Here is a 23,971-nt window from a genome sequence, read left to right as displayed (position 1 = left end):
ACAGTAGCAATGCACGTCCTTCGTCCGCTCGCCTCGCAAAACGTTCTCTGGACTTTCTTCAGAAGACACTATAAGCGATTCTGGTTGCATTTCAACCAGTTGCTCATTGCTTTCGTAACAGGATCTAAGTCGGTGTTGTTGGTGATAATCAGTAATGAACCAGGATGGACCATTAAAGTATCTCCTATCACAACCATAGCGCTTTTGACACTCTACTCAGCAAATCAAGTCACACTGCTGGCACTTTTCACATTTCTCTGGAAACGCCACATCGGCCTGAAATACGACCCGACTACAATCGCGGACTAGTTGGCACTTTTTCATGATTCGAATGTACCCAGTGACTTCGCAGACTTGGAACGTACCTCGGCTTGCCCAACCCGCCTAAGCTCTCAGCCGCCACTCCTTTCTCCGTTTATGGAAAACCATCTCTCTACTTCGCATTTCCGATGGTTTTCGCATCATCGCTCTTTGTCGTTGGCACGATGCAAGCCATAGATATAGGTGTTCGCTTTACGAAGACTTTCGCAAGCACATACAAGGTGAATGCGTCAATCGAAGAGAGCCTGTTGTTGGATTATCTGTGGGGAACGCCTGGCGTCGTCTCCATTGACGCCATACGGAGCAAACACTGGAAAGTAGCATGGTTCCCTTTTACATCCTTGATGGAGCACTTCTCTCCGGTGCTTACGGCCAACATGCTGACCCCCGTTATCACCGAGAAGGAGATGACATTCAAGTGCGGAGAAACAATCTTCTATACGGCGTCCGGCTTCTTGGTAGCTTGTTTCATTAGTTTGCTGTTCGCCTGGCCTCGTACGCATCAGTTACTTCAGCAATTTCGTTGTAGTAGCATCATGCTAAACGAAGCTCTGGATCTTTCTGATGGAGTGCTGGAAAGCGGCTCCTTGAGTCGAAACAGTTTATCGAACAAGGCCGGTTTGAGATGGGTCTGTACACAGGCGTAGACGGGGAGAAGCATTCTGGCGCTGACTATGCATGGAAAAGGAGGGTTGGACGAAGGAAACATGTAACGCGGGTCTCCAAAATCGACAGGATGACCGATGGGTGGTTCGTAGTAACGACTCGATCCCTTCCGTAAACCTAGGCTTACAAACCCTTTGGCAGTTGGACCAGACAGTGGTTTCTCATCAACGAATATGGGAATTGGAGGAAGAAAATACTGGCGGTTGTCCAGGCGCCGGAGTCAGACACATCTTGGGTTCAAGCTGCATGCACATGATTGTAGGGAGCGCAAGGCGAGAGATGATACCGAGGCATAGTATTCAAACGAGCATGAGCCCTGTTGATCAAGTCAGCAAGGACTGGCAATGGAGGCTTGTCGATGCTGCTGAAGTGACTTCGTTACGCTCCTCTACGAGCCACTCAATCCTCCACTCCTCACAGCAAAGACAGTCGGCGCCGAGCACGCGTCACCTTTCCGGCAGCTTCGGGCTCAGAGACATCTCTTTTGGGGGGAACCATTGACGATCCTACTATACCAGCTTCCGAAAGCAACCTTAGCACCTCGACGTTGTAACCCGGAATGCCGGGAATAGGGTGGAGAGACGGAATCTGCGGAGGCGGCGGATGAGGACTGAGCTCTGCGCGCGGCGCACGGGGACCAACAAAACCCCAGCCCCTAACTTACTCCTACAGTAGTGTTCTGGCCAAGATGGCTGAGTCAAGCTTCGGATCCGAAGAGCGACCACATCCATCTCCACCAAGGTACCTGTTGGCGTTTCAGAGGCCCTGGCATACTTCGTTACGAATGTCAAGGATCGAAAGGATGTTATTAGATGTAGGCTGTGGATCGATGGTATCCTCCTCCTACAAAACGTTCATTCGACGCGAGATTGAGTGTTTTCATTTTTCAGACGCATGGATTTTGGCACGTCAATACGTGACATGTGTTTGCAATAACGAATCGAGTCGCAAAAAGCATCTACTGCTGACTGCTAGTACCAGATGATTGCGGCCTATCGCCATGTGTAGTTGGCGAGTAGATAGGTGCCCTTCGTGTCTTGACTGTGGTATTGTTGGGTGTTCCTGTGCTGTCCTGACTGGGGTGATATGTCGCGTTGATGGTGGGCCATATACCTTCAGCTAAACTCAATGATAGTCTGTATACCAGACAAAACGTTAATCTCGCGAAACGCCTACATGTGATGCAATTTCGGCTGCGAGCATCCAGATGCAATCCGGCTTCGATGCCGCGTTGGGATGTAGCAGTCGTCTGGACTTAGTATGCGTCGCGAAAGGCCCGATATATCTTAATACTAGGATTCTGTGATCGATAAGGTAGCCGCAATGCCCAACGGCGGCCTGCCGCGGCGGTGATGCCGGGTCGGCGAACGGAAGTTGCCGGTGGATGCTCTTGTGCCGTACACGCCCAATACGTATGTAGCAACAAAGACTTATCGACACCGACACAGTAAATGGATGAGATGAGGTCGCGTAATTATGTGTTGTTGATGGAGAATCCCAGAAACCAAAGAGGAGGTAAAGTTCAAAGTTCGGCATCACTGCTAATGAAAGCTTGCTGATGGTGCCGATTCATCAAGCGGAGCACGCGAAGAGGGGCGTTGTCTCCACCCGTCCAGGTCATCGGGGCACACCAGGATTACATAGGTTTCCCCACCGGTGAACTGGGTAGTAGAAGCAACATTGATCGTCGCTGCACATCGAAAGTTGTCATTGTCAGGCTCGATATGGCATTTCAACTGTCCGCCATAAGCCCCGAACCAGCCCATGGGTAGAGCTGCATACATGCCCAAAACCCACCGCCGGCGAGATACTCGGTGCTACAGTACCTCTTGCAGCCTTGATGACATCGTTGCTTGGCCCTTCTTCATCTCATCGCAAAGACGGCCGATGCATGCCAGCGCAGCAAGCGGACTATCTACAAGTGCATTACTGATGGTAGCGTACTAACCCGACGACTGGAAGGTGCTGCACTGTGCCTCTTGGCAGGCGCATGTGCGACGTAACCCTGGAACCGATGAGGCGATGTGGTTGAGCATGGATTTGCTAAGTCGCAGCGCTGCAGACAAATGCAATATATATCGCGGAACTGGAGGCGGGCATGAAATCGTGCAGCCGCTCATTTGCTGGATAAAGAATGTTGGGTCGAGCTGTCTGTACAGCGTGACGCCGCACAATGTGGGGTTGTGCCCAGGAGTGGATTGGATATTTCAACAGCGAAGGGGTCTGCTGGGGCAGACATTCAACGAGCCTTCCATGTCCACCTGATGGGTGGTTTCAGAGGCTCTTGAGCCCTGTCAACCCTTGGTGGAGAGAGGGCCCCAGGGTGCGGGCAAAATGCTCCGCGGAGCGGCGAAGCTTCTCGTTCAGTATTGGTGGCCGCTGACAAGCAGACAGATCGATGCCTGGAACGGACACGGCTCCGCCACGATCCCGCAGCAGACCTTAGGCCGTGGGCACCAAACAGCGACGCAGGCTCGGTTGCAGCCAGAATGCATGCAGCCGTGGTGTGCTACTGTTCCCCGTGCACAACCTGAGCCCTGAACTGCTCGCTGTTATTCGTGTTCCCCAGCGATTTTCCCAGCGATAAAAAGTCCTTCGCCGTAGTCAGCCGTAGCATACATTCAGTAGCAGGCAGTGCCCTGATGTTGTCCGCCTTTGTGACGAACGGGCCGCGCTGTCTTTCTTAGCGACGCTTGTGAGTAGTTCGGGGTCGATTCCAGCGCACTGGGAAGCCGGGTCATGGTCTGATGCGAAGCGCTCTGCACATACATACATAACTCGCAGCCGCCACCCTTCGTCACATCGCCATCGTTAGGGACTCGCCGAGCAGCTTTGACAGACGGTTAATTCGACCTGTGCGCCTATTTACTCCCTCCAGGACAGTCCTTGGGTGTCGAATAGATTACAGTTTACCAAACCTTCGGTGTCCCGCGAAGTTCCAGTGGCCAGACTCCAGGGATTTTTAGTTGGGCTGCATGCACGTCTGACATTCAACGGCGCGACCTCAGCACCGGATCATATATTCTTGGGTCCATTCCAACTCTATTCATAAGTTAGCAGTGCCCCTTTGTTGCATTGGGATTTTGCGAATACATTCGTTGCGACAGCCACCATGACGACACCAACCGATACTGCGATGCCGGACAAGGGCAAGAATGTGGAGCGTGGTACGCTGGGGAAATACGTGAAGAGAATGAGCACTGTGTTCAAGAGGGAGAAATCGAGCAAGAGTGTGCCAACGGTAGCGCCTGAAGCTTCTTCCGCCCCTCAAGTTGAGCAACAACAGCCCGTCGTGAAGGAAGTCGCGAAAGATGACAAAGTGAAACCGGACGTTATACCTGCCACGTGAGTATTTGACATCCAGCATCGATCTGTGTTTCTATACTAATTCTACAAGGCCCGTCAGTCCCAGAGTATCGGCACCATCAAGCCCAACCACCAAGGAAATGGATCGCAACGCTATGCAGCAGGAAAGAGCTCGTGCCTTGTTCGCAAAGTACGGCCTCACTCTAGAGTCGCATGAGTGGATCGCTGCGCCAGCGCCCAAGTCTACTGTGCAGCGGGTGGAGAAGTCGATTCGTATGCGTGTGCACCGCAGCTGCCATCGCTGCGGAGCCCTCTACGGCTCTGACAGGGTGTGCCTGCAATGCGAGCACAAGCGATGCAAGAAATGTCCTCGGTACCCGAAGAAGAAGACGCCCGAGGAGAAGCAGGCTGAGAAAGAGGGCATGGAGCAGCCAAAGAGAAAGAGAATACTCACTATACGCACGCGAGGCGGAGACGAGCTCGTATATCAGCCCGCGAGGCAACGCATCAGACGTACCTGCCACGTATGCGAGAAACTCTTCGAGCCCGCAACGGCAAACGTTTGCGATCAATGTCAGCATGTCCGGTGTACCAAATGTCCACGTGAGCCGGCCAAGCTCAATAAATGGCCTAATGGGTATCCAGGCGATGCTGAGCCTGACAGCGAGACGGAGGTGGAAAAGCAGCTTGAGAAGTTCAGGAGGACTTGGCGAAAGCCGAGGCAGAGGGTACGATGGCAGTGTGAAAAGTGCAACGGCCTCTTCCACAACAATTCGCCGCAATGTCCTGGGTGCGGGCATGAGAGATGTGACAAGTGTACAAGATCACCGTGGGTATAACCTTTACAAGGCTTGACAAATATGCATTGCTAATAATACACAGTGTCAAGAGGCTTGAAAAGGGAGAACATTTCGATGCTCAGGTCGTTGCGGCTGTAGAAGCTAAGCTGCGAGCTATGGATGTCGATGACGATTCGCCTTCATCCGCAGCTGAGGCTACGTGAGTGTGCAGCGTTGATCACATTTAAACACACTCAACACGACAATACATAACGACCTGATATCCTCTTTATTCGGAATCTTTTCGCAGAGTTGCTACTCCTGTGCTATGCTTTGCTCAATGGTGACAATAGCAATAACCGACATTTCGTCTTGAACGCACTCACGTTTCCACAAGCCCACAATCTGTTAGCTGCCGTGTTCTCTCAAGTCACTGTACGACCAAGAACTCTATTTCTCACCGAGTTGGTAAGCCACTAACCACAACACCACGTAGTCAGCATCACAATGTCGTACACCCCCACCTTCTCGCTTCCCCCTCTACTACCCACCCCCAGAGTTTAGAGCTCCCTCTCTCCTAGTATCTATGCCGATGCAATGCAGTACAACCCCAGCATCTGCGTAAATTACCAACCAAACCAGCTGTCGTCTGAAGTCCAAATGAGGTGGCGTTTTCCAGCGCGCAGTGTGGGGTCTTCCGTGTTAAGTTGCTCAAGTGGATACATGTCGGGCCTGCGAAACGAGTACGGTGGATGTCAGATAGGCTGTTGGGACTTATGAGGCTGCAATATCGATTTCAGATGTTGTGAACATGTGCCATGCGAGTTGCATTGTAGGAGTAGTGCATAGTGATTGATAGATGATAATGTTTGGCCAGTAATAGCTGTAATAAAACTAAGACATGCTGTGCAGCTTTTCAGCACTCTTGTGCTACTTTGAAGTTCTACCCTGGACGTTCTGGCGTATGGCTTGCTACACGTCCTTTACTTTCTCTACTTTTCAACCCACAGAAAGACCCCTGCTTACCTAATGGCGTACGGCGTGCAGTCAAGCGGGGAAGCGGCACAGACGTCCTCATTCGCGTGCTGAAACATCACAATCGTCCACTTCGTCCTTCGGGTCATTACATGGTGCTAGTATCCACAAGGGAAATGGTAAATAAGGGAGGTTTATGGTCCTCAAAGCTTGTATTGTTTCCGTTCACTACTACTCTATGGATGGAGTAACCTCGACATTACACCCAGAACCCATTGGAACTGCTGATACAATGGTATGGCCTCGTATACCATAGACTTGGTATGTGGTCGTCAAATCGATTCATAGTCGATGCGTAATGGCTATATCATCCCATATAACTTATCAAGCAATCCCATCTTGACGCCCGCTCCAACCACCTCCATCTAGCCCCTGCTTGATCACCTGTTCGACCCCCACATCTAATAGTAGCGATGATCTCTTTAGCCAATTGCATCCTGGTAGGCACATGGGGGCAGAGTTCTTAGATTAACGTGGCGCTCTGAGTCCGGATCTGGTTGGTCTGTTATCGAAATCGCAGTTTTTTTGGGTACTGTTCCAGAAGATCGCTTAGATGGGTTAGTTTTTTAATCTGCGAGGAGTGTAGATTTTGCTAGACGTTTAGCTACGCGAATAATGGACTTTAGGGTCCAGAAACCTTAAAAGGTGAAATAGGTAGCGAAGTGACAAGAGTAGAGGCTAAACTATGCCTCATCTTAGACGAAATCTTTGAGAGGCGGCATTCGGAGCCTGGAAGTCTTCTAGAGATGGAAGAGGTATTAATGGGCCCAATAGTATGCCTAGATGGGTTGGTATGCGAGAGATGGAATGTCGGATTCAGAAGCTTTCCAGAGGTGGACTATTGGACTCGAACATCGCAAAGGCATTCAAGAAGGGCTGTGGTAGCCACACTGGTATCCAGGTAATGCTCACAGGAACACCGCTACAAGCAAATCTTAGAAATGTCATCAAATCCAAGCTTTACACCTACTTATGCGATTGTTCATATGCGCTACGTCAAGTTTGCAATCTTTTGCTCAAATTCTCCAGTGACTATATCGGTGGCCTATTCAGTAACTTACAATTACCATCACAATCCCGAACTCACCTTTGTCTGCTTCAATCCAGTCTCTCGGCACTCCTTCTATTAAGCCAGACCTCTTGAAACCACCTCGATGCCAGGTGCCGACTACTTGGAATTGTATTAACCTCTTTTCATGCGCTATATTAGGTATAAGTACCTGGGTAGCATTCTTCAGTATCTAAAAAGTAGCTGAGTATCACTTCTCAAGAACCTATGTCCCATATCTCACTTCTGAAGATCCGCTAGGTCTCAGATATCGCTTCTCAGACACGGGCCCTCCACCGCTAAACCAAGGTCCTTCATGCTTGCCCAAGCAGTACACTACCAACCTCGTAACGGCCTACACCACTACCTCTGGAGCTCCTTTGGATCCCACATTACCACCTTCCGCCGTTTCTCCACTCTTCCCACCTACGATCAACAGACCACAACACCAACCTCTGTGACTTATCAGTCCAAGGTTCCAACTTCTACACTGTGCTAGTAGAGAATCCCAATCCTGTAGTTGACTAGTCCAGAAGTCCGACTTCTGCTACTCCGTCTATTCCAGCCCATATTTCTGTCAGGTACCAGGTCAGAATCCCAATACCCACCTTGTCCTGGCTAGCAGAATCCCAACTTCTCAACTTTCAATAACTACTACTACTACTACTACTTCCAAACATTCTCTTACACGACACCTATAGTAAGTGGCACGTTCCGCATTTGATCGATCTCGACATGGAAATCTAGTTGCCATTTCAAAGATGACAAACCTTGGTTGGGGACGACGCGTCCCTCACGCGTCGGTCGTGTCTTCTCTTTGCTTATTTGAACTGGCGATGAAACTCGGTAGAGTATGCACGGATAGGCACGTGCTATGTCTCTTTGAAGTAGAGATGTACCAAACGTTCTGCGGGCTGATGCATGCGTACCTTGAATGGGAGTGTCGCGTGACGATGTGATTTCCAGTGACGTAGGTCTGTGCGGGACATCAAACAGCTCCGCCCCGCCGCTTCATATACAAGGCAGCAGCCACCAGCACCACAACTCTCGTCTTCGCTCACTCCCCACCACGAAAACTGCATCTTCTTCACCAAACCTCCACATCACCCAATACCGCCACCATGATGAACTTCGTACTCTCCCTGCTGCTCCAGCTGTCAATGTTCATGCTCGCCGAGGCAGCTCCCATGACGGTCCAGTCAGCTAAGCCCTGGCAAGCTGGTACCGGCGGTGGTATCATTGGATTCATTGTCCTTGTCCTCGACATTATCGCATGGAGTAAGTACTACTAACGTCCCTGACATCGTCATTGTCGCGCTTTGTCCAAAGCTAACATGTGCTGCAGTCGAGATCTTCAAGTCCAACCGTCCCGTCCCCAACAAGGTGCTCTGGGCACTCGTCGTCTTCCTCTTCCCTGTCGTTGGCATGATCATCTACTACCTCTTCTCCAACCGCCAAGCCCACAACACCTACGAGCCCATCCCGGCATAAACGAGCTAGACAAGTTACGCGTTTCGCATACTTTACGCGCCCAAAATACATATCGGTCTTTCTGAGACGATGGACATATTCTCACGGGCGCGCACATGTCCGTGCGAGGAGCTGGCGGAAGATTATCGCGTGCTAGACCTCGCATATGAGGACTGGTGGCCGCTGATGATGTACAGGTTTTCATTAATGGTATTTGGCGCAAGGTGTTCCATATCTCATACCCTTTGACATAGCAACCAATTGAGCTTATGACCATCTACATGCTTCCCCACAAACCAGAATCGATGCATGAGATAATGAATCCCACGTACCACCGCTTCCATATACCTTGCTATTCCAGCGTATAGGCCAACATTCCTCTCCATCTTCCACAAGACAAGTCCGCCGCGGTACCCACTCAGACCTTCCCAAAGATACCTTCTGCAGTGGCGAATTTGCCAGACAATGCAATGAGCCCACCCATCAAGCTCATTACACCACTAAAGATCGATACCTCCCTGAAGCCGCCATACCGATCGATCAGCGCGCCGTTGATGGGAGGACCGATGAGAACAGCAAACGCCGCAATACCCATGCCCATACCCATGTACGTCCCAATGTTCCTCGGATCCTTGGTGCACTTGGAGATTGCTGCTGAGCCAGCCGATATGATGGTACCGGAGACGAAACCGAAGAAGATGGAGTAGACAATGATACTAGCGTTAGTTGCTGGCTCGTTGATGCAGAACACCATGACGCTAGTGCTAATGCCTGCGAAAGCGAACATGTTCATTCCACCGAGCTTATCTGCTAGTATTCCTGGGATGATCCGACCGAATGTCGAAGACCCATTGATCATGGCGAGAAGGTAGGATGCCAGTAGCGGACTCATGCCCCGGCTAACAGCATAGACTGGGAGATAGAAGACCGGTATCCACATGCCCATCATCATGAAGAATAGTCCTGCAACAAGCAGCACGTACTGCTTGGTCTTCCATGCTTCGCCAATGAAGATCGTGGTCTTGCGGGGCGGGATACGCGGCTTGATAACGAAGCAAGCAAAGACCATGAAGGGAAGCATGATAAAAGCAACGATGCGGATGGACCAGCCGAAGGACAGAGAGGAGCTGTTGAGCAGTTTAGACAAGACAATGGGAAAGATAACACCGCCAATGGATGACCCGGACACCACGATACCGAGGGCGGCGGCGCGTCGCTTGTCGAAGTAATGTCCCATTACTGCAAACGCTGGAAATTGAAGGAAAGCTACGCTGGAGCCCATGAGGATGGATTGCGCAAGGAAAAATTGGTAGTACTCGCTGCACAATGAGACCATCATCAGACCAAAGACGTAGGTGAGTGTTGCGGGTCGCATCATCTATTCGTTCAAGTCAGTATAACATTAGTCTCATTAGGCCAAAGAATACGCACCCAAACTCCATAACGATCAAACATCGGCCCTCCAATAGCGCCTCCAGCAAACTGGATGAAACTTGCTAAACTGCCTATCCACGCAATCTGATCCATGCTGTGGTCTTTCAGTTGGTGGGTGGAATAGTATTGCTGGAGCACTCCGAAGCAAGATGTGAAGCCGAGACAGGAGAAGAAGATGCAGAAGCCGCCAAAAGCGTTGAGCCAGGCTGTTAGACCACCATCGGGAGCAGGGCCTAGGGCGGTAATTTCAGCATCAATGGCTGCTTTGTGTTTATCGTGGGTTGATTCGCGAGATGCCTTTCCAATATCGTATGAGGCAACTGAAGGAGTGCTGGTGCCTAAGGCGGTGTTTGAGATTGTGGTTGATGTAGGCATCTTGGACTTGTATTCAAAGATCCTAGAACAAAAGTCTGTTGTTCAATGGGCCTAACAGGGAGGTTGATGAGGGTAACACCGCTCATGTCAATGGGATATATATATGACTTAAGCGGTTTGTTGTATCGTCATGAGAAGGAGGTTTTCGGTGTCAGTATTCATTCGAGTCGGAGATAAGGACGCATGCTCATTGGCCCACATCCCCGGAAGTGCAGCTGTGTCCGACTTTTGGAACGAGCCACCGACACTTATTCCCGCTCCGCTCACTCTTATACTCGCCTCCATTTCTCCTACTAGCGATTCTGATCATCACTCCACCGAATAGAGAAAGCTCAACTCACGATGACCGACTTGAGTCGCAGACGCAAGAGGCCTGCTATGTGAGTTCGTTCGGTGACCCCATCGCTATGACCGAAGCTAACCATATTCAGCTCTTGCACATTGTGCCGGAAGAGAAAGATACGCTGCAATCGGGAGACGCCATGTAGTAACTGTCTGAGGAGCAAGACTGGGTCTTGTGTCTATGAAACTGACGTGCCGGACAAGAGGCCGGCCACGGTGCCTATTGCACCCATACAACCACACAACAGTAATTTAACATCTATAGGCACACCTAGTATGCCTTCGAGTTCATCGGTCACGGCACCCGGTGTTGGTAGTAGTCAATTCTCATTCGAATTTGACGCTATGAGAGCACGTATTGCCGAACTGGAAGACAAGTTGTCGCGAGCAGGAAGTACTGCCAGCTCTGTCTTCTCGCCGCCAGCTTCGACTCCGGTGTCGACACATACTGTGCACACTGTCAGCAGCTTTGCCTGTACAGTCGATGTCCTTCAGGATACTCGGATGCCTGGTGGTGCAGCTATTTCTCGAGGCATTGCGCACAAGAATCGAGTTTTTGGTCAGAGCCATTGGATGAATGGTTTCGTAATGTACCGCGATATCATCGAGATGATGGAGCCTTATCTCAGAATGGGATCATCCAATGTTGTTCCTAGCATACGTAGAGCTAAGTCTTTGGCCCGGATCATCAAGTCGCACCGCTCTCCAACTTGGCCTACTCCACCAACGCGAGACCTTCCTCCAAAACACGTCTGCGACGATCTTGTGGCTGGCTATCTCCGCACCATGGAGACAACATACCGCGTATTGCACGTCCCAAGCTTCAAGCGCATGTATGAATACATGTGGACAAGCGGTCCAGAATCTAGCATGGCATTCATAGTGATGCTGAAGTTAGTCTTGGCCATTGGTGCGATGATATACGATGACAAGGTGTCTATGCGAGCCGAAGCGGTACGATGGGTCTTCGAGGCGCAGACCTGGCTATCCTCGCCCTTCTTCAAATCACAACTTGGTGTTCAGTATCTCCAGATTAGCATCCTTCTTCTCCTTGCACGAGAGCTTGTCGATGTAGGCTCAGAATTGGTTTGGATCTCTGTAGGTACAGTATTCCGAGCAGCGGTGTACATCGGTCTCCACAAAGATCCGTTGCAACTGCCGAGAACAACGACTCTTGAAGCCGAGATGCGCCGTCGGATTTGGAACACGATTCTCGAGCTGTCACTTCAGATGAGTATGGAATCTGGTGGGCCACCGTTCTTCTCACTGGACGATTACAACACAGCGCCACCGAGCAACTTCGACGATGAGCAGCTTGTAGATGCAGATCCCATTGCAAGAGCAGAGGGTGTGTATACGCATACATCCATCTCTGTAGCTCTTCGCAAAACCCTTCCAGCTCGTCTTGCCGTGCTCAAATTCCTTAATGACATCAATTCGACTGGAACGTATGAGGAGACGCTTCGCATCGATTCAGACCTGAGAGCCGCACACAGGCTCTTACGTCGCACCATTCAAGCATACGCCGCATCTGCCACCTTGTCTCCTTCGCAGTTTACACTGCAAGCTGTCGAATTCATTATGCAGCGCTATGTCACCTGTTTGCATCTTCCATTTTTCGCTTCCGCACTTAACGATCCGGTCTACGCCTATTCGAGGAAATCTACTGTCGACTCGTCGCTCAAAATCTGGAGTATGGCGTGCCCAGGTATGAGTGGTAATACGTATTCTTCTAAGGAGACGGACCTAGCTCGCCTGTGTCGATGCACAGCGGGTTTCTTCCGAATGTACGCCTTTCACGGGGCGACATTTCTGGCTACTGAACTGCGGATGCGGATACAAGAGGATGAAGACGATCTAGATGCGCTGCCGCCACCTCTACAGAACATTGTTGATGATGCTGCAAATTGGTATCTCCGGTGCATTCAAGCCGGCGAAACAGGTATGAAAGGCTACCTTCTACTGCGTCTCATTGGCGCATGGATCGAGGCGACAAAACACCATATGGACAGATCGGAGTTGCCTGCACTACTGGTGGACGCGTCGGAACAAGCTGCTGGAATTTGCATACCGATCTTGGAGGGCTTGGCTGGCAGTCAAGAGCCGTGTTCTGGTACTACTGGTATGAGTGGAATCGGTATGGAAGATTTTGATTTCCAATTCTCACCAGAGTTCACGGAGGATTGGGATATGCTCATGTCGGGTACTTTCAACATGGACGAGATGGGGACTTTGGACGCGTTCTTGTCGTGATGGCGGGGTGCGTAATTACGTGGTCGATAGAGGTAGACATGCTATGATCAAGTAGCTGTCGTTTCGCACGTTGACAGCGGCTGTCACATAATGGACAGAAGAGGCTGAAAAGAGGAGAATTCTGGGGCTTTCGTTAGACGCCTAATGCATGAAATGCCCGTGCGCGGATGACGATCTTCCCGCACCCCAAACCATTCTCCAATCATCCCATGATCACGCCGCACTTCATCTCACCGCCACATCTTCCATCGCAACTAACAAATCTATCGCAGTGACGCCTCACAGCTCCTTCATTAACAACTGGTGCTTACACTAATGATGACATGTCGGCACGATCCGTCAATACTCCACGAGGCACCCTAGCGTCTACTAGGGGCGCTTAAGAGCCTCCGTGTAACCTGATACACCATGAGCCTCACAACCACCCCTTATCCGGCAATCCACGTCGCACTGCAGTATGAATGACAGCCATCATCGTTCTTGCGGCCTCATATATCACGTCGAAGTGGCCTGATTTTTCTTTGCTTCCCTTGTCGCCTTTTTTCTATCCCGAACTTCTGGTATACCTCAGGCAGTGGAACCAAACTCTACCACCAACGATCTTTCTTTTCTTTTCGTTCGTCCATTCATTCATTTCTCAAGGCGTGCCGGTCACCAGAATACCTTTCTAATAATATCTTACTTTTTCCCTTGTCTTTCCCCACCCTACCCATTCCTTGAGAATCCGGAAATATCGACAACGGCGTCATGCATACCTCACTCCTCACAAACATCTTCATCGCCCTCTCAGTCTTCCATCTGGCAGCCGCTGGCCCAAACCCTGCCCCCATCCTCCCCGGAGGCCTCCTCAACACCAAACTCGAAGTCCGCCAAGTCTTCGCCACACCTTCGCAAGCTGATCTATGTCTCGACTACGAACGCACAGCCAACATGTCGACCGTCGGCGCCAACGGCTCCTACCGCACTGTTGTTATGCAAAAGGCCAACGTCGGCACCTTGACCAGCGCACGCATGATGGATGCTGCTATCGCGAAGCTGCCTGCACTTACAGCCGATGCGGATCTAAACTCCAGGTGTGGGAACTGGACAGAGATTGCTCTAGTAGAGGCAGAGAAGAACTTTACTCAAGGCATCGTGGCACAATTCACGACTGAAGGCTTACCTGTAGGCATCAAAGCTGGACCCGAAGTTTTGGTCATTGTGGGTGCCATTGCTACACTTTTTTCGATTGTGTGGGTATTCCCCGGTTGAGCCTCGATCAGAAAGGTTAGAGTGATGGCCTGGAGGCTAGGTGGAGTGGAGAAGAAGGAAGTGGAACGTGCAACAGCTTGTGCACCCTTGAAGACGCATGAGACCAAAGTCAACCATACCCAAATATCAACATCTCAATGAACCATCAGGTTCTTATCAACATGCAAACCTCCTTCGCAGTTTGACGCAAGTGACAACAAGAGAACAAGTTTAATGCGTAGATGCAATTCAAGTATATTCACGAAATAAATGTATGTACAAAACCGAAACAACTCTCTGCTTTAACCCTCTTCACTCATACCAGTGAGTTTGTATCACTCCCATGGTCATTGATTAGAAAGTGACAACACCAACACCAGCGCTCTTCTGCACAATAGCGCAAACACTGGCCGCAGGGTCAACAGTGTACTTGTAGCTGGGCGCGAAAGAACCTTTCTGCGTGATCTGAGTAGGGCTGTTGGTGAAGATGTTGTCCTTCTCAATCGCAAAGCCCTCCTCGTCAGAGTCCAAGTTGGTAACGACAGCCTTGTCAACACCGGTGAAAGAGTTGGCCTCAACGAGGACTTGAGCGCCCATGCGTGAGTTGACACCGGAGATGCCGCCCTCGTAGCAGGAGCTGTAGATGTGTCCGGTGCCGAAACGGATCGAAGGCAAACGAGAGTTCACGCCGATGAATGAGTTGTGGTGGTAGGTTACGTGGAGCTTGCCCTTGTCCTTGGAGGCGTTGCTGTCGGAGTGGCCCACTAGAGAGCCCTTCCACTGATGGATGTTAGTACTGGCTTTTTCATGAGCTGATAGTAGCGGTGAGAACTTACGTGGTCGTGGAACTTGTTCCAGGAGAAGGTGAGCATGTCAGCTCCAGACTTGGCGTCGAGCAGACCATCGTATGTGTCCTTGCCGCCAGTAATTCCCACGCTGGAGAAGTCGTTGTGGTCAACCCAAACGTTAGTCGAGCCCTCAATATCGATAAGGTCCTTGCCCTTGGGGGCGCGGTAGAACTTGAGGTTCCTGATGATGATATTGGAGGTCTTGAAAACTTGGAGACCAGTGTCTGTAAGACCAGCATCCTTGCCAACACCGAGGATAGAGGTGCCAGCGGTACCGACGCGGACGACGCCGCAGCCAGTAAGCGTGCCCTTGACCTTGATAACTCCGCCGGCCTTGGCCGCAGCAGTCAACTCAGCGCAAGAGGTGACAGTGGTGCCTGCACCGCTTCCTCCTCCGGTGGTGCCTGCAGCGAATCCAACAAGTTCATCGACAGCTGCGGCGCGCTTCTCCATGGGTGCACCATAGGCAGTGGAGGCAGCGGTCATAGCCGCGGTGGCAATCTCGAAGAAACGCATATTGGTATAGTTGTGAAGTTTGGTGAAGTAAAAGGGAGAAGAGAGGGCGTCGGTTTCAAAGAATGTAAAAGAATGAATAGAGATCGACTCTAAAGTGATGAAGGAAGATGTTAGATGGGAATTTAGGCAGTGGTATTGAGGATGTCTTTATACTGAAGATCTAGGCTGGAGGATCTAGGCTGCTGGGATCTGTACAGGCTCCATGATCGTCAACTTGGCCGCCCTTAATACTACGAGTCGGGGAACCAACTCTTGAATGTACGATGTGGAGTTTCTCCGCGAATATATGACTTTGTCTTGGCCTTCAAGAGGCTTAGGGCAAGCGCTCATGTTCCACCAAAGGCATTGGTGTATGGCGGTCTCGTGAGCTAACACGTAGTAAAGGCTTGAAGGCCGAATATGCATGACAAGCCTGGGGTGCATACCTGGGGAAACCTCAAAAGCCGACGGCTTTGAATAATTGCATTAGCGCTGAAGGATTCCGAAAACCTCTCGAAACAAACCGAAATAGGAAGTACAATATAGGAGCCGGCGCCACTGTTTGACAATGTTGCGAAGAATTCTTGGCTGTCAGTGTGGAGAAAGACCACCAATGGGATGAATTTGTGGGTCGAAAGATCGGCATCCTTGCTGAAGTGGAGGTTGCAGTGACAACATCACTAACGTATGCACACGCCGATGAATGGGTGGAAAAATACTGAAGGTTTCAATATTCTGATCGAGACGATGGCGAAGTAGGTTGAGTGTTGGTTGGAGTGGAGACGAGAAGGGACGACCCTATCGGACATAAACTAGCTTGCGACTAGCCATGCGAAGACGCCTGTCAAAACACAAACGTTTTCCTAGCAAGCCAGCAAGGTGGTTGCTGGATTTTTTGACATCTTGAGCTTGACAGGACAGGGTTACGTTTAGCTACATCGTTCATTCCGGACAAGGGTCAGACAAAAACCATATCCAGCCTTCTCATGCGCGCCAGACATCGAGTCAAGATGGTGGAGGCATTCGAAAGTCCAAGAACGCCAAGACGAGATCTGACTTGTGTTCGAAACACCAATCTCTGGGCGCATATTGTTCCGACTCCAGTTCGGCGGTATGTGCTCCGAAGAAACGTTTCCACGCTAACTGGTTCGGCGCGTGAACACCGGGTACACCAAGAAATCTTTTGTACATTCGCTAGAAAGCACAGTCAACGAGTCCTTTACGCCGTCTTCGGTGGATTCGATAGACTTCATTCAATCTCGCTTGCCTAAACAGAATTGTCATTGTCGTCGTCCACAGTATGGATGTGTGATTAAAACGGGTGGGCTGATATTGCCCCCAAAGCAGTGTGAATTCTTGCAATGGCGTGAGGTATACGTAGACGGATGTCGCACCGATAATCGTCGACTAGATGTGTGGATCGTCGGTGATTCTTTTGGTCTCTCTGTTTGCACATTCTTCTGTTCTCCTGATCACAGAAAGTAACATCGCACGACTATTTACCGAAAAGGAGTAAGCGTCTTTAGCTCAGACTGTTGCTCGACATTCTTTCGCGCTGGTCATCGAAGGTGCGCTTCCGTGTGCAGTATACCTGTAATAGCTTTTGGGCGTTTCGGTGGAGCGTCTGAGTTTCTCTACGAATCATCAGCCTCAACCGACAAACACAGTAGCGTGATCATTCACAGACTTGTATTGATATATGCAATCCTAATCACGCTCTCAAGCACGTCGTCTACCCTCACTGACCGGATATTCGCAAGGCCTCCTACGATTTAAGAGCTACCATGAGTAGTAACATTGGCAGATATATCCAGGTGTCGCCAACATGCTTTTTATGCAATAGACCGTTCACCCCAGATCATGCACCGGCCTCGTTACGAGCCTGTGGACATATTTTCGGCTACCGCTGTCTCTCGATCATCCTTAACGGCGGTGATGTTGACTTGAAAGGCACTTGGTCTGATATACCCAGTATCCACATTGACGAAGCGGAGTGTCCAGAATGTCAAGTGTCGATTGCAAATGTCGACAGTGAACAAAGAGCTTTCTCGATACTAGGCGACATTAGCCGCGATGCACAAGACCACCGAAACAAGCTCAACGCCTTTGTCGAACTGTTACGCGAGAGTGTCGCAGAGACTGACCCTACTATCGAACGCGAGGACTTTATGCAATTCTTCAAGAAATGCTATACGAGCGATGGAGATAACATCCTCCAAAAGGCTTTGCAAGATGCAGCAAGTGCCGGAGACTACTTCTCACCGTTTCACGACGCCATCGCCGCGTCTCGTGGGGCCAGTCCTCAGCCTATGGCTTTCCCGCTCATTCGATTCTGCTTCCTACTCTGGGATACCCATAACGCGATCGAAAGGAAGACAAGTTTGGCAATCAACGTTCTATTGTGGGAAGCCAACCGCTGCCTGGGTGTCAACAATCCATTGGTTCAGTGGGAGGATGTCGAAGAAGCTGCCAATTTAGACAACAGACGGCTCTTTCCACTGTTGCATGGCCTGACGATGCTGGTGTCTCAAGCCCTCGCACGCAATAACCTAACAAACCCTTGGCTGGGCGACCAGAAGCTGTATTTAGCGAACAAGTTAGCATGCGATTGCGTAGGTCCACATTTTGAGGGTAAGCCCTCAGATCCGTGGTTGTACAAGCTCGCAATTGTGGTCAACGAGCTTAAACGTCATCAATTCGAGATGGGGAGGAAGCCATTAACTGGTTTCGTAGCCGAGAAGAGCATCGTGCGAGGATGGTGGGCGATTGCGCAAGCGGAGGCTGAAGAGTCGGACTGAGGCGGTGCAAATGTTATTTCACGCACATAAGCTACAGCTTAGATAGCCTCTTAACGCTTATGTATGAGATAAACATATTGTTTCTTCCAGTCTTTTCTGCTCGTGTTCTATTGCAGTTTCGGGCCGGTTAGTGACGCGTTTTGAACGCTAAAGATGTGGATCGGGCTAGATTTGCGGGAAGATCCGTGGATCATGCTAGCTGGAACTGCGTATATCGTATTGGCGTATCCCAACCGTTAGGTCACGACGATCGAGGTGATAAAGGTCGCCAACTGCTGCCACAACTGACTGAGTCACAAGCACCATTCCGGTTTCTTTCAAACAACTCTTCATGATGAAATCGCGACCAGATAGTACCCAAGCGCCAATACCAATGGAGTTCGAACAAAACAATGGCGTACATCGCATGAGAGCGCGACCAGATAGTACCCAGGCACCGATGCCTGTGGAATACGAACGCGATAATGACATACATCACATGGATGCACCACCGCCATACACTGCGAAAGAGCTGACCGGCTCAATACCGCAGCCAGGAGATACTGGTGTAACAAGTAAGTTTACATCTTCCCACTCCTTGTAACCATGCTGATTTAATGAAGACGATGGTCGCATCGACATTGACCTCAACTCAAGACTCACCAAGACACTCGTCAAGCTCGTGCCAAAGCATGAAAAGGAGGAACCCGAATTAAGTCGCCGATATACCATCAGCAGATTATGGAGTATCCGTCTGAATATCGTTATCCAAGTTGTAGGAAGTCGAGGCGACGTGCAACCGTTCATTGCTCTAGGTCAAGAGCTGCAAAAGTACGGACACCGTGTTCGAATAGCGACCCATAACACATTCGAGAGCTTCGTACGCGAGTCGAACCTAGAATTCTACCCTATTGGAGGAGACCCGAAAGAGCTCAGTATGTTGAAGAAACTAGATGCCGCAGATACCCCTGTATACCTTGTTAACATGCAGCAGTGGCATACATGGTGAAGAACCCAGGTCTGATACCTTCGATGAAGAGTCTTCGCGAAGGCGACATCCAGAAGAAAAGAGACATGATTACGGAGATGCTCTACGGCTGCTGGCATTCATGTATCGAGCCGGATCTAAAGACTGGGCAGCCATTTGTGGCAGAAGCAATCATCGCCAATCCGCCCAGTTTCGCGCATGTACATTGTGCCCAAGCATTGGGTATCCCACTCCATCTTATGTTTACCATGCCCTGGAGCAGCACGCGAGCCTTTCCGCACCCGCTGGCGAACTTTAAGGGCGGCGAAATTTCAACTGCGCTTATCAATTACGCGTCTTATGGCGTCGTCGAATTCCTAACATGGCAGGGTCTCGGAGATGTCATCAATCGGTTTAGGCATTCCTTGGACCTCGAAGACGTTCCTATATCGGTTGGACCTGTACTCGCTTCCACACTCAAGGTGCCCTTCACATATTGCTGGTCTCCAGCATTGGTTCCGAAGCCAGCTGATTGGGCAGCACATATCGATGTTTGTGGTTTCTTCTTTCGCGAGCCGACGCCGTACGCACCGCCTGCGGAAATAGATCAGTTTCTGCGTAATGGACTTCCGCCAGTGTATATCGGGTTCGGAAGTATTGTCCTGGACGATCCCGCGAAGATGACATCAAGTATCCTAGAGACGGTGCGCGCCCTAGGTGTCCGAGCGATAATTTCGAGAGGATGGAGCAACCTTGGTGCCGGCTTGCCAAACGACAATAAGGACGTCCTGTTCATCGGCGACTGTCCTCACGAATGGTTGTTTCAGCATGTCGCAGCGGTCGTTCATCATGGTGGAGCAGGCACAGCTGCATGTGGACTGCGCAATGCGTGCCCTACTGTTGTGGTACCCTTCTTTGGAGACCAACCATTTTGGGGAGAGATGATAGCAGCAGCGGGAGCAGGTCCAAAGCCTATTCCCCATAAACTTCTGACCACCGAAAACCTTATACCAGCTATCCACTTCTGCCTCACGCGCGAAGCGAAGCAAGCAGCACGGGCTCTATCTTCGCAGATGGCGAGCGAGCGTGGTGTTGAAGCAGCTGCACAATCTTTCCATGCGAATCTTCCTCTCGAGACAATGCAATGCGCTCTCTTGCCTACGGAGGTGGCATCCTGGAAGGTGAAGAAGGGGTCTATCATCCTCTCCAAATTGGCGGCACAGGTACTGATTGAGAACGGTGTGATTGTTCCTTCTGATCTCGAGAATCACGAAACAGACCAGTTCATCATCATCAATCAACGATGGGATCCCGTGACAAGCACAACTTCTGCTTGTGTCGGTATTGTCGGAGATATGGGGATGGCAGCGAAGGGAATGGTTGTGGATCCCTTCAGCGAGCCCAAATACTACGTCACTTCTTCAGAGTCCTCAGCATCGTCAGAGAAGGCGAACAGTGCGGCCGTTGCAGGCCGCGTGGCTGGCGGGGTCGCCAAAGGCTTCGGCAGATTTGTGGGTGCGTTCTACAAAGGCGTCATCGTTGATCTTCCCCTCGCCACCACAGAAGGTTTCCGCAACGTACCGAGACTCTATGGCGAAGAAGTCAAAGACCATGGAGAGGTCACTGGTGCTCTTTCCGGATTCCAAGTTGGTGGTAAGAACTTTGTGCACGGCATTGCGGATGGTTTCTCAGACCCTTTCCGTCAGACGTACGAGGGCGGCAAAAAGGAGGGCGCGATCGGGTACGCGAAGGGCTTCGGCAAGGGGATGGCTGGACTGGTTACGAAAACGAGCGCAGCGGCCGTAGGAATCGTAGCATACCCTGGAGATGGTATTGTCAAGAGCATGAAGTACTTGGCGAAGAGCGGAACAAGAAAGCGTATCAGAGCGGCTAAGTTGGTAGAGACTGAATGGATGGGCCGGAAATCGGAGGCTGATCTGAACGCTTTGGAGCTCATTCGGGAGTTTGAAAGATTAAGGAAGGGCAAGGAGAAGGTGAGGACGTAAGGGCAGAATGGCCCTGGCGCATGAGCCAATGCGATGCTTGATATGCAGTACGAGGTGGACATGGAGTTTGGTGATATACCCTTTGTGAATAGATTTTATTTGAAGCCTCATCCAGGTCGACGTGAGCTCTCACAGAGACGGGCCAGATGTGGTTTTGCCCGGCTTGTGCTCGCATATCGTAATACAGCCGTAAAGCTCGCGGCTGCGATCGTTCACGGTGGAAAGGCGTTGGGATGTGTTATGCACGATAGCCGAGACAGACGCAATGGTTAAGAAGAGATGAGAGCCCTTCTTGCATTCTGATATGTAAGGCCTAAATTGAGGTGCGCTTGTCGAGGCGTTCGGGAGTGCATCGACAGGGCCACGAGGCGAAACGAGGATGTGGGCCCGCCCAATCTCCGTACCTGCGAATTCCGTCCCGACGGAATTCAGATGAAATCCGCATTCAGCGCATCCCGCCGTCTTACAAGCTCGCGCACCAAACCCGCCGTGATGTTGAGGTTCCTCCTACACAAACCGTCCACGTGTGTTGGGGTGCGGAATCAATGATGGAAGCCGATCGGGTGCGCAAGACTCCCGCGCCATACGGTCAAGCGTGTGGCAACTGTGTGAAAGCGAAATGCCGATGCATGATACGTGATGGAGGTTCCATCTGCGACAGGTGCGTCATTCTTTCTATATCATAAACTATGCCTTGTTAAATCCTTTGTCGCCTGATGCGTAGAGAGCGAAGGTTCTTGCTGTCGCACACCTCACTAGCTGGGTTCCAATCGCGTGGAGCATGCAACACATTCCAAGGGTGTCAGAGCTAGACTGAAGTCAATAGATGCCATCGCCTAGGGAAAGAATGTCAATCCTCATCTACGGTGCGTAGGAGGGCACCAAAATCGACTCCAACGCCAAAGAGGTCGAAACTGGAGGATAAGCTTGATGAAGTTGTCTCGCTTCTTCGAACACAGCGTGCAGCGCCTGTGACAATGTCGCTCGATGATCAGCTCGTGCTCACACCTGACTCCTCAATCATTCCTCAAAGACCAACGGATAGCCCCGATGATAACGACCACTTGACTCCTCAGCAATTAGTCGACTTTCGGACGACTTACCTGCATCACTTTCCCTTCGTGTACTTATCGGAGAACCTTACCACAGACGATCTTCACAAAAAATACCCACTACTTTGTCATGCCATCCGCACGGTACTCACTAAGGCGATCACTCAGCAAAGCCGGCTAAGCAAGCAACTACGAGAACAGCTGGCTTCTAGGATTATAGTGCAAGGAGAAAGAAGTATTGACCTGCTCTTGAGTCTCATCATGTGTATAGCTTGGTAAGAAGTCCGATATGCATAGCTTCCTCATTGTTGACGCTATCTAGGTCACCATATTTTACTCACGGAAGACAATTTCTGGGCTCCATGTGTAATCTGGCGAAGACCCTGATTAGTGACCTTCGTCTTGATAAACCCGCGCAACCGACGGGATGTCCCAGTCTAGGTCCTCGTGTGGACAACAAGGAAGTCCACACGAATGAAGGAAGTAGAGTGTTACTAGCTGTTTTCATATTATGCGCTAAGTGAGTATGTAACTGACTTTAGCTGGCTCAACTGATTGTGGAAGTGTTTCTATAATTTTCGAATACGACCTGACCCTCTGGTCGTCGCAGATGGACGACGCATGCGATAGCCTTAACGCAGGCAAAGAATGTGAAGAAGATGGCATATTGGCTGCCACTGCGCGTCTAGCAAAGATTGCGATTAGTGCTGCCGAAGTATCTCGAAGAGCTTCGGATGATCCCAGTACAGCGAGACATGCTATGGTGGCTATCGACCCTCTTATTCTGGCGCTTAGCAATTTCCAAAGATCACTCTCTGCTGAGTGCCTACAGCACTGTAAGATCATCATTCCTTCACCTCTTCGACCACTCAAAGTATGCAGGGCTTGTTATCGGGCTCACCCAAACCGCTCAGGTTGCTATCTACGACCTCGCGCTCTTGAGATCGCCCACAGCTGAGCTGGCAGCGTCGCATCTCGCCTTCGAGCCTAGACGCATCGAATACCTCATGGAACTCCTACAGACATGCAAAGCCTGCCGAGACCACGCTTTGACTGGCGATGTCATGAGTCTGACAGCTCCATCAATGCTCATATGGTCCTATTGTTGCAAGATCTTGTATAGACTCTCGAGCATCACAGGGGTACCTGGCTGGGATCCAACCATCGTTAAATCAACCGTCGACATCGTGCAGTGCTTAGAGAAACTCGCGGAGATTGCTGAGCGAGCTAATACTGAATACAAGGCCGAAACAGGTGAGGATACTATGTTTGCTGCAGCCGCAGAAACTCTGAGAGCTATTGCACCAAACTGGAAACCCCCCACGAGTGAGCATGATAACGCCATGGTCAACGCAGCAGACGGATGGAATAGCGGGATTGGCGGAGACATGACGATGCTGGACTTTTCGAACGACTTTTGGATGCCTAGTGCTTTCAATCTTTGAGATATGCAAGGAGATTTCGGCTACACCTGCATGGTTACGCTTATGGACAACCGTGCATATCGCGAAGAATCAGATATTACACTTCCTATGGGTACGCACATGAATAACCTGTATACCTCGAA

At 50.6% G+C, this 23,971-nt stretch overlaps 9 protein-coding genes across 9 annotated transcripts; 7 read left to right on the top strand and 2 right to left on the bottom strand.

Annotated features, from left to right (window-relative positions):
* Positions 1-4,099: 4,099 nt before the first annotated feature.
* Positions 4,100-5,296, top strand: ALTATR162_LOCUS6003 (uncharacterized protein; the record flags this gene model as incomplete). Its single annotated transcript, XM_043313623.1, has 3 exons — positions 4,100-4,332; positions 4,385-5,122; positions 5,176-5,296. 3 exons carry the CDS (start codon positions 4,100-4,102, stop codon positions 5,294-5,296), a joined length of 1,092 nt encoding a protein of 363 aa, XP_043169558.1.
* A 2,980-nt stretch (positions 5,297-8,276) lies between these two features.
* On the top strand, positions 8,277-8,646 carry ALTATR162_LOCUS6002 (uncharacterized protein; the record flags this gene model as incomplete). Its single annotated transcript, XM_043313622.1, has 2 exons — positions 8,277-8,433; positions 8,501-8,646. The coding sequence occupies 2 exons, from the start codon at positions 8,277-8,279 to the stop codon at positions 8,644-8,646; spliced, it is 303 nt and encodes a 100-aa protein (XP_043169557.1).
* A 397-nt stretch (positions 8,647-9,043) lies between these two features.
* ALTATR162_LOCUS6001 (uncharacterized protein) lies at positions 9,044-10,434 on the bottom strand (the record flags this gene model as incomplete). Its single annotated transcript, XM_043313621.1, has 2 exons — positions 9,044-10,003; positions 10,057-10,434. 2 exons carry the CDS (start codon positions 10,432-10,434, stop codon positions 9,044-9,046), a joined length of 1,338 nt encoding a protein of 445 aa, XP_043169556.1.
* A 618-nt stretch (positions 10,435-11,052) lies between these two features.
* On the top strand, positions 11,053-13,029 carry ALTATR162_LOCUS6000 (uncharacterized protein; the record flags this gene model as incomplete). Its single annotated transcript, XM_043313620.1, has 1 exon — positions 11,053-13,029. The coding sequence occupies one exon, from the start codon at positions 11,053-11,055 to the stop codon at positions 13,027-13,029; it is 1,977 nt and encodes a 658-aa protein (XP_043169555.1).
* Positions 13,030-13,776: 747 nt separating this feature from the next.
* ALTATR162_LOCUS5999 (uncharacterized protein) lies at positions 13,777-14,280 on the top strand (the record flags this gene model as incomplete). Its single annotated transcript, XM_043313619.1, has 1 exon — positions 13,777-14,280. The coding sequence occupies one exon, from the start codon at positions 13,777-13,779 to the stop codon at positions 14,278-14,280; it is 504 nt and encodes a 167-aa protein (XP_043169554.1).
* Positions 14,281-14,613: 333 nt separating this feature from the next.
* On the bottom strand, positions 14,614-15,623 carry ALTATR162_LOCUS5998 (uncharacterized protein; the record flags this gene model as incomplete). Its single annotated transcript, XM_043313618.1, has 2 exons — positions 14,614-15,039; positions 15,096-15,623. 2 exons carry the CDS (start codon positions 15,621-15,623, stop codon positions 14,614-14,616), a joined length of 954 nt encoding a protein of 317 aa, XP_043169553.1.
* Positions 15,624-17,386: 1,763 nt separating this feature from the next.
* Positions 17,387-18,400, top strand: ALTATR162_LOCUS5997 (uncharacterized protein; the record flags this gene model as incomplete). Its single annotated transcript, XM_043313617.1, has 1 exon — positions 17,387-18,400. One exon carries the CDS (start codon positions 17,387-17,389, stop codon positions 18,398-18,400), a length of 1,014 nt encoding a protein of 337 aa, XP_043169552.1.
* Positions 18,401-18,734: 334 nt separating this feature from the next.
* Positions 18,735-21,352, top strand: ALTATR162_LOCUS5996 (uncharacterized protein; the record flags this gene model as incomplete). The annotated part of the gene is made up of 3 exons (XM_043313616.1): positions 18,735-18,954; positions 19,003-19,314; positions 19,374-21,352. The coding sequence occupies 3 exons, from the start codon at positions 18,735-18,737 to the stop codon at positions 21,350-21,352; spliced, it is 2,511 nt and encodes an 836-aa protein (XP_043169551.1).
* A 1,414-nt stretch (positions 21,353-22,766) lies between these two features.
* On the top strand, positions 22,767-23,849 carry ALTATR162_LOCUS5995 (uncharacterized protein; the record flags this gene model as incomplete). Its single annotated transcript, XM_043313615.1, has 3 exons — positions 22,767-22,924; positions 22,969-23,240; positions 23,287-23,849. The coding sequence occupies 3 exons, from the start codon at positions 22,767-22,769 to the stop codon at positions 23,847-23,849; spliced, it is 993 nt and encodes a 330-aa protein (XP_043169550.1).
* Positions 23,850-23,971: the final 122 nt, after the last annotated feature.

The sequence above is a fragment of the Alternaria atra genome (assembly GCF_907166805.1).
Source record: "Alternaria atra isolate CS162 genome assembly, contig: 25, whole genome shotgun sequence".
NCBI classification, from domain to species: Eukaryota; Fungi; Ascomycota; class Dothideomycetes; order Pleosporales; family Pleosporaceae; genus Alternaria; species Alternaria atra.
Note: the sequence above shows the minus strand (reverse complement) of the source record. Positions and strands in the feature narration are given on the sequence as shown.